This window comes from Halichoerus grypus, chromosome 14 (assembly GCF_964656455.1).
Source record: "Halichoerus grypus chromosome 14, mHalGry1.hap1.1, whole genome shotgun sequence".
In the NCBI taxonomy this organism is placed as follows: domain Eukaryota; kingdom Metazoa; phylum Chordata; class Mammalia; order Carnivora; family Phocidae; genus Halichoerus; species Halichoerus grypus.
In genome coordinates this window covers 82905499-82918665 of record NC_135725.1, presented here as the reverse complement: position 1 = coordinate 82918665, position 13167 = coordinate 82905499, and the positions used below count along the sequence as shown (strand labels likewise).

The window sequence follows — 13167 nt, the reverse complement described above, 5'->3', positions numbered from 1 at the left end:
TTTAAAAATTGACATTTCAAATAAAAGGCAGGTGGAGATGGGAGTCCGGGTTTTCTGTGCCTAGTGATGAATGAATGATGGCAAGTTGGCAGTTGTGTGGGAAAAATGAGGCCCTATTTTATGGAGGGTGACCCCAAACCATTTTGGGACTAGGGAATCGACATCCCCTTCTACCGCCAGTGAAACTCTTAAATTCAAGTTTCACCGTTTCAAATTGGATGGATACTGTTTCTGAAATCCTGCCAGCCACATTACACACACACATTATTTAATTTTCACAACAAGCCTGCGCTCCAGTCGTGGTGGCCCTGTTTTACAGATGATGAAAGTTGGGCACAGGGAGGTTAAGTAACTTGTCCAGAGTCACATAGCTAATAATTACAGGACCAGAATTCAGACCGAGTTATTTCATTGTGTGAAGTGTTTTAGTGTATTCAGAAGAAAAATATGGTACTGGTCCAGGTTTAGGGTCTGTTTGCTGTTCTGTGTCTAGCCATTGATACGCCTATCCAGAGGTTACAAAATAAATCTGTGACCTAGTCACTGTCCTTAATATTCGCTAAGCTGGGAAAGTAGAGGGGCTGCACAGACAGGAGAGGGAGACCACCAGGCTTCGGGGTCGGGCAGTCCCAAGCTCAGGTCCTAGCTCTGTTATTACACAGGGACCTGGTGCAAGCACTTCAGTCTTCTCTTCTGTAAAATGGGATTAATAATGCCTGTTCTGTGAGGGTGCTTTGAGGATCAGATGAAATAATGTATTTTAAAATATTGGTATTTAGGGACCCCTGGGTGGCTCAGTCGCTTAAGCGTCTGCCTTCAGCTCAGGTCATGATCCCAGGGTCCTGGGATCGAGTCCCGCATCGGGCTCCCTGCTCCGCGGGGAGCCTGCTTCTCCCTCTGCCTCTGCCTCTCTCTCTATCTCTCATGAATAAATAAATAAAATCTTTAAAAAAATAAAAAAATAAAAAAAAATAAAATATTGGTATTTAAAAACCCTGCAGTACTTTATAGATAACAGTAGTGTTATTACAACATCAGTAAAGATAGTAAGGTTAAAACGGTTATTTTAAAGGAAAAGTGACAGAGCTACATGAAACAGTTGGAAACATAACTAAACAAGCTTTTTTTTTTTTGTGGGCCCAGTCATATATGGTCCACTGTGCTTGGCGCCTGGGACTTCGAGAAGGCAACTCGCCGTGGGGCAGGAGTAATCAGGAAGGTTTTATAGAAGAACACGGCCTTGTGGGATGGAGGTAATCGTGGTGACCTAGGCCTGGGCCATCTTCACATCTCACCAAGTGCTCCAGTGCTTCATCTCTCCTTTGTGCTTTACCACAGACCTTCCTCATCTTCTTGTTTGTCACACATGAGGAAGCAGAGTCTCCAGCATGGGGAGCGTGCCTCAGTTCGAGGCAAACCACCACCAGCACAAGGGCGGACTCGGATAGCGAGCTGCCAGGAGAGCTGGCAGAACGAGGCTCTCAAGGAGGCCGTATAGTTGGCCCTGTAGCTGGCCCTCCAGGAAACACAGGCCCTACTTAAGCTTTCATCTGCTCGACAGTCCTGAAGGTGTCGCTTCTCACAGAGAAGGCAGCTGACACCCAAGAAGGTAGAGTGCCTTGGCTGTAGCTACGTGGCCTAGTGCGTGAAAGAGCCAGGACACCAGCCTTGGGACTTTCTGACCTTGAGCCCTGGATCGTCCAGTGGAGGGAGTTGAGCAAGTTCCGTGTAAATGGAGATGTTCTCTTCCACCATACATTCCTGTGCCTTTTCTTAGGCCGGTTGGTTAGAGTTTACCCCACTGCTCCCTATCCATGCCCTCCCTGTAAGGAGGCTGAACAAGGGCTTCTTCAGTTCAGAGATCACGTTTCATTATCTGGCTGGCTGTCGTTACAACCTAGCTTAAAGTTGGTGTGAGTGACCGGCTGACACATGACTGACTGAATGGGTGAATGAATGAAGGAATGTCCAATAGATGGACGGTCGGGAAAGGAAAAATAGCCCATTGGAGAAATAACTCTGTGCTGACCTGGGTTGAAAATCCCTGGACTTGTTAATGAGAGTCAGTGCTTATTACCTTGTGAGGAGTGGATTTGGCCTGACCTGTGAGGGGCTTGCACCACTTTCCTCCCTTGTCAAGCTTCTGTTTCTGTTTAAAGCACACTGGGAAATTCCAGCGGTGTTTTCAGGGGTCCTCTGAACTGTCGGGCTTAGATTTTTAATTTTGCGGAGCAGGAAGGAGCAAATCAGTGACTCCTGGCTCCAAAGAAAAACCACTACGTTTATCAACTGCTTGGCAGCTTGGTGACCTTTGGGGCCTGAGGAAGGGAAATAAAATGTCACTCTTCCCTCTGCGTGTATCCAAGATTTCAGGAGGGAATAGAGTTTAGAATACCCGAAGATTTGCCTTTCCTCTTCTTGTCCTTTCCACTTTTCCTCTTATTTCTCTTTCCTTTCTTCCTAGGAGGCCACCAGCTCCCATGCTGTTCTTTGTTATGTGCTCATATATATGCGCATGCATTTGAGCACATTTTATATGTGCCGTATAGTGGAAAGAACATTGGCACGTGGAACCCAGATTCAAATCCTTTCTCTGACAGACACCGATTGTAAGAACACGGGCAGACTATTTAATCTCTTTAGCCTCAGTTTCTTCATCCGTCAAATGGGTGTGATGTTCTGTAGAAAACCCTCTCCCCTGGGAATTTTAATGGGGTCTGGGCCAACCATCAAGCTACTGAAGGGCTTCATTCTTTTGGTATGTGTTTAACAAACATCTGTTAAATTACAGTTGCTCAATATGTTTGTTGATTGAAACAACGTGTCAGAACAATTAATAAGATGCATTGGGTGATTGGGTCTTGGTGTTCAACTGGCTTCAGTGTGTAGCTCCACCGTTTCTAAGCCAGAGGACTTTGGACAAGCTGTTTTACCTCCCTGATCTTCAATTTCCTTCTCTCCGCAGGAGTGTCTTGGGGATTACATTATATGGTACTTGTAAAGGGTTGGGTGTGGGAGGAACACACAGGCTAGTAGCCATCACGTTGTTGTTGTAAGAGTCCGTAAGATGATGGATGCAGAGCATGTACCCCCGTCCCTGGCCCTTGCGGTGGCTTGGCTTGTCAGGAGTAGAATTAGCCTAAGAGGGGACTGCATGAACCCAGCAGCAGTCGTTTAGCATAAAATTTGGATTAACATACTATGAAGATGTAAGAGCCATATCCTCCATCTTTCAAAATTAAAGCAGCTGCTGAGAAGTCAGACTTAAGGGAGACCTAATGTCTGGAGCCGTATCAATTTGCCTCTCTCACAGAGGGACAGAGACTAGATTTACTTTGAGCCGAAGAAAAGCATTTTGTGGGTGTGATAATGCTCTGATTTGGGAACATGCTACGTCCTCTTGAAACAAGGTGTCCTTGCTGGAAGTTGGTCTGGACCTGTCCCCTTTCCTTGATCATCTAGTTGCTGGTCTCAAAGGTGCTGCCTCAGCCACGGGAGAGGAGACTAGGCTTCCAGGCCTCAGGGGTCACTCCAGCAGGGAGAAGGCCTGCTTGTGGTCAAGGCCAGTGCCCTGGGCAGATGGGAGGGAACATGGCCACGTAGGTGCCAAGTAAATATTTCTACTTTTTTTTCTCATTACGTACTCTTTTCACAACACTATGTAGTAAGTGGCGATGGCCCCATTATATAGACGAGGAAACTGAGGTTCAACTAGATTTAAATAACTTGCCCTGGGTCCTATGAGTAAGAATTAAAGAAGATGAAACCCAAAGCCCAGTCCATCTGACTCACGCTCCTTCTACTTGGTCCCGCTGCTCCCCCAAACCTAGCTGACACAGGACTGCAAGGGTCTCTCAGAAGGTACCCAGGTAATGTTGCTGTTTTGATCTTCACTGGAGAGGCAACAGGACAGATTGAAGAAATAACATGTACCCTGGAGGTGTCTGCCTTTGCAGGTAGATTTTCTGACAGTGAAATACATTCCCGAGTGAATCCTTTTTATCAAAATAATTACTCTTACATTGTTTTTCATAATAATAGTAATAAATGCCCAGTGTTTATTATATAGCAAACGTTGTCCTAAGTACTTATACATATTTTAACTCGTTTAATCACCGTAACAATCCAGTGAAGTCCATGCTCTTTACTGTTTGTATACCTACTGTTGAAGTATGAGATTTCTAGGGCGAAGTGCACTCATCTTAAGTGCACAGCAAGATTAGTCATCCATGTGACCACCACCAGATCAAGAAACAAAATATTAACAGTCCCCCAGAAGCCCCTCTTGTGTCTGCTTGTAATCATTCACCCTCTGACCTAAAGAAAACCATTATCCCAGGGGTCAGTACTGTTTTAATCTCATCGAACAGATGAGGAAACTGAGGCACGGGGAGGTTAAAGGGTTTGCATAAGGCAGCACATTTGTAACTGGCAGAGTTGGGAATTCAGACTTGGGCAGTCTGGCTCCAGAGAATGTGCTCCTATGCCTGAGACATAGCTGGGAAAAGAACACTAGATTGCTGGTGGTTTCAGTTTTAATAGCACAAAATCATCATAGTGGAGTCCTAACAGCTTCTACCTTTGGTCTGAAAATCAGTTTAAATTCTTACAGTCTTGGAACTGCAATCCATTTTAGTGGCATAACTTTCAAGTTGCAAGGATAGAAACTCACTTCCCTTTATTGCTCACTTACTGCAATCAGGTACTGTGTTAAATTCTTTCCACACATTCTGTCACTTAACCCTCACAACACAGCTGTGCAGTAGGTAGTGTTATCCCCATTTTATAGATAAGAAAACTGAGGCTCAGAAGTAAAGAGCTTGCTGGAGGTTACACAGTCACAGAGGCAAGGCTTGAATCTGGCTGTCTCATTCCAGAGCTCACAGTTTTAACCACCGTGTTAACTCCTATCTTACTTTCTGTGTCAACTGTGAATTAATTCTACACTAATTAATCATAATTTCACGTGATTATTATCATTGCCATCATTATTCTTATTCCCATTACACTTCCTTGAGCAAACTCTGTTTTGCTTACTTTGGGCTTCCGTTGTCCATTTGGGCTTACACTGACATCTGCTTCCAGGCCTGCCTCCCAACAGAGTGGAGCCAGCCACGATATCCCATTCATTCTCTGGTTAATAAGCATTTGCCCCATGTCAGGCACGGTGCTGGGCACTGGAGAGGGAGAGACAAATATGCCCCAGCTCTGCCCTGATGATGGTACTTCTGGAAGGACAAGAGAAAAGATGTACTGCATGCTGGCTCATTTACTCCATGCACGCTGCCTCACTGACCCCTATCCTAGGTAGGGAGCCGAATGCTCAGCTGAGGAAGCCAATGTGGAGCTGGGCCTCTGCTCCTCAAGGTCTAGGACCAGCTTTCAGCTTTCCTCCACATCTAGCTCCCAGCCTCCTCAGCCAGGGGAGCATCACATGCTTCTGACTGCTGTTTGAATCCCCTAGATTACACTGCCAGTGCAAACCCTTGCTCTTCACCTTATGGGCTGGTTCTGAGTCCTACATTTTGTCACTAGCTGCCCAGTCCCCTCCCTGGACAGGCAGGATCACTCCCATGGGGGGGGGTGTATTGGTGTGGTTTGAACTAGTGTCCCTGTTTTATATGTTAGGGGAGGAAACCCATTGTTTTCATACGACCAGTTTTAGAAAGTAAGGCTCAATAAAGTCTTGGTTTACAGGGGAAACACCAAAGGTAGAGTGATTCTCAAATAGACTCCACTTTTGTGTAGGGAAGTATATCAGGGGCATCTCTAGGGGCATTGGATTTTTATATTTATCCTAAGAAGGCATGAGCAGAAAAGCAAAGTTAAAAAAAAAAAAAAAATCCTGGGCTAGATAAAAGAAAGGAAAGAAGCAGGGAGCCAAACTCAGTTGCAAATCGAATGTACCAGGGACAAATTACCTTGTCATGTAGCATCCATTCACCATTCATGCGTTGTTAATTTTTTACCATCTATTGTGATTTTATTCCATGTTCTGGACATAGTACTAATGTGTTTATCAACTTCATTGGGATACAATTTATGTACAAACCATCCATTTAAAGCATACAATTTAATGAATTGTGATCATTTCATACATTCATGAAACCGCCACCACAATATATAGAATATTCCCACCACCCTCAAAGGATTGTTCTTTTTAATTTAACAAAATAAAGCTCACTTATCTTGAGCTTCTCATGTGCCAGGCACCACTGTACTACTTTAAAAATGTTAACCCATTTAATCCTCATCACAAGCCTGTGAAGGAGGGACTGTTGTCATCCCCAGAGTATAGAGGACAACACTGGGGCACAGAGATGGAATGAAATGCCCAAGTTTGCACAGCTGGTGAGTGTTATAACTCATGGACTGGCTCCAGATCCTGTGCTGTTCACCTCTCACCTCTGCTGCCTCTCATTCATTCATTCATTCATTCAGGAATTGCCTACTGTGGGCCAGGTGTTGGGATAGGAACTGACAGTACAGAGATAGGTCTTTTTACCCCCAAGAAACCCACAGACTAGGGGAGGAACCGAATACCTCTATAAATAACTCTAGGTTGGCGTGTTATTCTGGTTGTGGGAATGACCTCAAGGGAGCACAGGGAAAGGCAAACTTGAGACCCTCTGAAGTGAGGTTGGCCAGGCTCAGCCGAGTTCTTAGGAACTATTGAAGGAAAGGGGACAGACTGACAAGAGAGCCACTGTTTGCTGAATGCCTGTTAAGGTGTCCTGGGAATCGGGCTGACTCCTTTACATACGCTTGCTTATCTAACCCTCACAGCAACTCTCTGAGGGGGTACTGTCTTGATCCCCATTTCATAGATGAAGACCTGGAGGATTTAGGGGGGTGAGTGAGTTGCCTTAAGGCAGCCCTCAAGGTAGAGGTACGATCCATAGGTGAAGCCTGTATTAGAGCGCGTAACCTTTCAGCTGCACTGATCACCTCCCGAACGACAATGTTTCCTTCCCTGTCCTGAAAGGCTGGGGTCAGGCTAAGTCTGTCTGTGACAAAGCATGAAGAGAAAGACATTTCTGATTAACAATATTTATGGGAAGATGCCATTTTTGTGTGTTTCTCTGTGCAAGAAATGCCATTTGGAAAGTCGGTGTGCATGTCAGTATTTTTTTTTTTTTCATTCTGAGAAAAAGCCTGTGGAGTCTGGTGGGGGGAGGGTTTGCAGCTGGCAGGAGCTTTGGCATATGTTGTAACTAAAAAGAGAGGGAATGTGTTGGTGGGACAAGCTACCGGAGAGCTGTCTCGGTGTGCTGCGGTACTAGTAAGTGTTTTAATTGGGTAGGGTTTTTGGAGGACTATTTTGACATCTGCTCGTGTCTTTGCTGATTTTTCTTCACTTAGAGTAGGAAACACAAGCTGTGGATAAAATGACTTTAAAATAATTGGAAGTAAAGATATCTCCCTCAAAGTCGAATTTGAGAGGGACACTTTTTAAGAAGTGGAAAGTAAATTCCACTTCTAGGAATCCATCCTAAAGCACAAGGCTTTATGCCTCATGACAATATTATATATAAAAATTTCTGAAAAACTGGAAATAACAGCCAATAGGAGGGGGTTGGTTGTGTTTTGTTTCCGTGAAATGGAACATTTTGTGGCAATTAGTAATGGTCTTTATAAAGTTTTTAATGAAATGGAGCATTCATATGTTGTAATAATGAGAAAATCAGAAAGAAGTATTAAGAATTGTTTTAACTATATTTTTTAAAGGAGGGATCAGGGTGAAGGGTTATGGAAGGAGACATCAAAACATTATCTCCAAACAGAGGGATGAGGGTAACTATAATTTCCTTCTTTGAACTTTTTTGTCCATCCCTTTTTTTTCTTTTTTTTTTTTTTTTTAGATTTTATTTAATTGACAGAGACAGTGAGGGGGGATCACAAGCAGGGGGAGTGGGAGAGGGAGAAGCAGGCCCCCCGCCGAGCAGGGAGCCCGATGCGGGGCTCGATCCCAGGACCCTAGGACCATGACCTGAGCCAAAGGCAGATGCTCAACTACTGAGCCACCCAGACGCCCCCCCCTTTTTATTTTTAACAGGCGTATGTGATTTTTATGATATAAAAGGCGAGTGTTATTTTGTGTCAGAGAAAGCTGGCCCCGGAGTGTTCCTATAGCTTCATGCCCTACAGGTACTTGTTCTGAGGTCAGAGCAGTTGGATTTGGGTTGTCTCCAGAAATAGTTAGGCTTTTGAGTCAGAGTGGGTTCAGAAGTCAGCTCTGCTGCTCACTAGTGGTGTGATTTGGGGCATTTTCTTTGACCTCTCCAAGCCTCATTTTCTCATCCCTCCCATGGAGATGGTCCTATCTTCCTCTTACCGTGGTTGGGATTAAATGAGCTGGCAGCCAGTCATGGTCCAGCTTCCTCCTCTACCAGCACTTCTCACTGACACCCCCCCCAGTTTGAAGGTTTTTGTGGGATTGGGTTTTTGTTTGGTGGGGGGCAGGTGGGGGAGAGCGGTTGGCCTTTCTTCATTGCTCTTGTTTCCTAGAGCCTTTCAGGGATAAGGCACCATCCGGCCAAGCTGGCCTCCGATTCTCTCCTTGGGAACACTGAGCTTCAGGAAGGCCCTTGAGTCTACGCCAGCCCCTTTGGAAGAGGCCTTGCTGCCGGGAGGGCAGCATTGTCCTATAAGAGGAAGCTCTGCCGACCCAGCTCCTGCCTGGAGCCTGGGGCTTGGGCATTTTGGTTACTAAGGGGACCCTGGCCTGCTAAGTCAGAAAAAAGGGCCAGGTTTTTTCCTCTTCTTCAGCCTGCTGCCATTGTTGAAAAAGTAAACACTCCACACAGCTTAACCGGCAAGCCCTCCAGCCAGGAGTGGGAAGAAATCAAAAGCCTGTTCCAGCCCAGGCCATGGAGAGCCCACAAGGGTTGGTCTGTGCTGCTGGGGCCTCACTGGGAATACAGAAACAACGCCTGATTCTGGTCCAGAATCAACATCCCTCTTGCTGGGCCTTTCAGCCTCTGAAGCTTCTCTGCGGTGGCCAAGCCCCCTGCCCCCTTCTGTCTGGGGCCATTTAGAAGGTCAGATGAGGCAGAATAGGCAACTCTGGGGTGCAGTGACCGTCCAGGCCTGGAGTCCCTTGCTAAGTTATGGAGTTCCTTGCGGCCCCTTCTCCAGTTCCGTTTCTGGTGTCTCGGCTTTTAAGGTGACAGCCCCTTAGCTGCTGAGAAGGGGCCAGCAGGTTTTTGTCCTTAGGCAGTTGGCACTACAGCTTTCAGACTTGCCAAGGCTGATGTGTGGATTGTAAGAGTAATAATCATAGCTACTGTTTATCAATCCTGTGTGCCTAGCACTGTGTGCATAGGGGGGTAAGGACAGTGGTCACAGTTATCTTACCAGTTTTACAGAAAAAGTAGCCAAATAGTAGCCGCATAACCTGGGGTAAGCCACTTCACCTCTCTGAGCCTGTTTCTCATTCCTGGGGCAGAAATGGTGATACTTTGTCTCCAGCTAAATTGTCAAATCCAAAAGGATCTGTGTGGGCTCTGACCGGTGAGAGGAGTGAAAAGGGTCGTTGTAGAGGCTGTTGTGTAACTTCCTGCCAGCACACCACTAGGTGTTTAATCTGCTGGACTGAAAAACGAGGCAGCAAAGGAGCCCTGGACAGTTCACCATGAGTCTTAATGTTCTCATCTGAAAAGTGGGGATTGTGCTTTGTGAAACACTAGTGATTTGTGTTATTCTCAAGGCTCTTGGCTGATAGCTTTTTACCCTGTAAACAAAGCAGTCAATTAATGTGAGTGTTGGGGTTTGGAGGGCAGAATAAACTTGTAAGGAGGCAATTTTGTCCCTTCTCTGCAGTTCTCAGCCCATAGCGAACACTTAGGAAATGGTGAGTGGATTGAGAGGTTTGTGGGCTAGCCCCTGGTGGCTTGGAAGACTCAGTAGCAAAAGGAGTTTGAGGCTCCTAGGTGTGTTCAGTGGGAGGGACCCAGGATGCTGCCACCTGAGACCATTTTCAACCATAGGAGGCTTCTAAGCAGCTCAGCTCCACCCTCCTGCTGGGAGGAATCTTAAAATGTTTACTTAAGTACCGTGTTCTGTCCTAGAGACTGCTGTTTGAGAGAATAAGCATCAACCAGTATTACTAAGTGCTTACCAGGTGCCAATCATTTTGGGTGCTGGTCATCATGCAGTGGTGAGCCAAACGGATGAGCCCATGAAGGAGCCCACACCCCAGTAGAGGAAGGCAGGCAGGCAGGGGGGTGCTGGGGCTCAGTGACAAGGGCTCTGTGGAGGTCCCACTGAGGTGCCCTATGACGGGGGCTGACGGTGTGGTGCCATGGGAACATAGCTGTGGAGGCGGCCTGTGCTATTACCTCCGCCCCTTACCTCACCTCTCTGAGCCTCCTTTTTCTCCAGGTACATAAAATGAGGGTAATAACATGCACTTCGCAGAGTTTGGTAAGAGTTAAATGAGATAAAGTATAAAACACCAGTAGGCTTCTAGTTTATATTATATTATTATATATTCTGTATTATAATTGTCCATTTCTAGGTTGTTAGCAGACTCTGGCTTTAGCAGCCATAGATGGTCCAGCCCCAACACTAGGCTATGCAGTTCTCTTGGATGAATTAGGAAAAGGCATCTCCTTCCTCCCACCGCCACCACCCCTGACCTAGGCATGCAGCTTAGCAGATTTCAGCCCCAGCTGGCTGGCTGGGCGTCCTTGGGCAGTGCACATCTGCACGGTCATATGCAGTGCCTCAGAGGGCAGCTAACAGATTGATCCCTTATATATGTAAGGTGGCCATATGTCCCACTGTATGTCTTTTGCCCTGGCATATTATGTTGTCCTGCACACCCACAAATATTCCAGTTTGGGAACTGGAAGGTCTTTCTAATTAACCAAGGCCAAGTGGGATAAAGACAGCAGTTCTGAAGTTCTAGACTCTAAGGGAATGAGCTTTGATATTTGAGAGAAGAGGGTTGAATGAGATTGGGAGTGGTGGGGCAGCAGGAGAAAAATGGAGGTGGATTCCAGTAGTGAGTGAATAGCATGATTAGAAATGAAAAACTCAGGCTACACATAATCTCATACTTCTACAGTCTGTGGAGAGTTGCTCCCAGATGGTGGACTTTTCCTTTCTCTGTATTTACCTATCCCTTCCTCCCCGGGGCACAGACATGTGGACCCAGTAAGCACGTCTCCCTTACCCTCTCCATCACTAGCCAGTAGAATAATAGATGGCCAGAGCCTCCGAGCCTTGACTCACTAACTGGGTTTCTATGGAAAATGGGACCCAACTGAAAGTGTGACCTTCCTACTTAATGTTTAAGGGAAATGTTAAATGTTAACACTAGGCCATACACCATATTCCATACCCAAGCATGACAAGGTCCAAAAGAGAGATGGACAAGTAGCTTTTGGTAAATGAAAGGGGATGGGTTGAATGTGGGTGTCATAAGGGCCTAGCTGTACATCAAGAGTTCCTGGGGGCCAGAGCTTTAGACTGCAGCTTCTACTGTTTTAAAAAAAAAAAAGAAAAGAAAATATAAGAAAAAAATAATGTTGGAGTGTAAAGATCTCTCTTCCTAGCTGTGTGACCTGAGCATGTTAACTTAGTCAGCTTCATCTCTGTGAAACCCTTTCCACTCCTGGGACTTGGGGATGACTATAAAGCTTATAGAGTTTTTGTGACAGTTAAAAGGACTCAGAAAATGTGAACCACCTAGCATTGGGCCTGCCACAAAATGAGCCTTTGTCAAAGCCTTTGTCACTGTTCTTCCTTATGCCCCTTCCCCAGAGAGGGCCAGTGGAAGTATCTGTGGCCTCATGGTGCTTCAATGATTTTTTTCTCTTGGAAATTTTTTATTTGCAGAAAGTCAGAAACATGGCCCTAGATGATGTCGTGATCCTCAACGTGGACACCAACACCCTGGAAACTCCCTTTGATGACCTCCAGAGCCTCCCAAATGATGTGGTGGGTAATGAACTCTTGAGGTCTGACTCCTGTGAGTTGGGGGAGGGGACGTGGATGTGATTTTAGAGAAGGGGAAGGAGGGGAGACTGCTGTGGTTGTTTCTATCTCTGCTGTCTCTGCCCCCTTTGTCTCAGTGGAGAAAGTTGGAGGGTGGTTCATTTCTTTAGTCTTGCTTCGCTCTGATAACTTGCATCTGGAGGGCTGTGAAGCAATCCCCCGGTCTCCTCAGTTCCTCTTTCTGTGGGAGCCAGGGAGTCTGGGGGTCTTGCTGTCCCTCTCCAGCACATTGCCATGTCCAGAGAATCAGACAGCTTCCCCTGAGCAACCCCACTGAAGGGGGACCAGAGGGCTTTCCATGTGAGCGACATGGGGCACTTCAAGTCTACATTTCTTTCCTGGACCATCATCAAGCAGCCGTTTTTCCATGTAGCAGGGTGTCTGCCGACAGTGCTCTGTGGTTCCGTGTCCCATAAATCTTTGTTACCTTAGGTCTAACCAGATAGCGAGCTCACTTTAGCAAAAGCAACTGGCTGCCACATTTGCCACGCTAACACATGACCACACGCTAGTCTCAATGTTACTACTCGGGTGGCCTCATGGGCAGCTGTTTGAAGTAGACCCAGTCTCCCCCTTGTCCATGTGAATGAGGAGGTTTGGGACTCCCTGGGAAATATGGTTTTGATGTTTCTGGTTTGACCTCCATGGCTCTGTCTGCTAGAAGATCTGTAAAGTTATTCTGGCTTCCAGACTGAAAGGAGTAGATGTTCCTGGCCATGTGTGCTGACATGGAATTGGGTTTGTGTCGCTAGGTTTATGTCATGGGAGGGGGAGCTCCATTATTGCGAGGAGTCCTGACGGCCCCTTGGGGTTAGCTATCTGGAAGAGATTGCTGTTTGTTGATGAATGGCTTGCAACATGGTTTCAAACTCCTCCACTTTTAACTCAGTATAAGATTTGGGGGAGTCATTTGTGCAATATAAAGATATTCCATTCGTAGCCTAATTAAACAATGGCTGCCATTAACTGACTTCCTCCAAGCTGAGCACTGTGCTAAGAGCTCATTATTGGCCTCTCATTTCCTCTTCACACTGCTCTGAGGAAGGTATTTTCCTTATTCCCACTTTACTCACCAAGCTAGAAAGAGGAGGAGCCAGGAGGCAAACCCAACTCCCTCACTCCTGAGAGCCAAGGGGTCCCCATTGCCTCTCTAGGGCCTGCTGC

The 13167-nt window shown here is 46.3% G+C and overlaps 1 protein-coding gene across 7 annotated transcripts in view; it reads left to right on the top strand.

The window, feature by feature from the left end:
• Window positions 1-13167, top strand: part of DENND1A (DENN domain containing 1A) — a 498150-nt gene that overhangs the window by 308850 nt on the left and 176133 nt on the right. For 6 of the 7 annotated variants that reach the window (XM_036107896.2, XM_078061741.1, XM_036107886.2 and 3 more), the window contains one exon: window positions 11845-11946. The exons of the other annotated variant lie outside the window; for it this stretch is intronic. In XM_036107896.2, the coding sequence (XP_035963789.1) occupies window positions 11845-11946 (102 nt within the window). The remainder of the gene's footprint in view (window positions 1-11844; window positions 11947-13167) is intronic. 7 annotated transcript variants of the gene reach the window in all.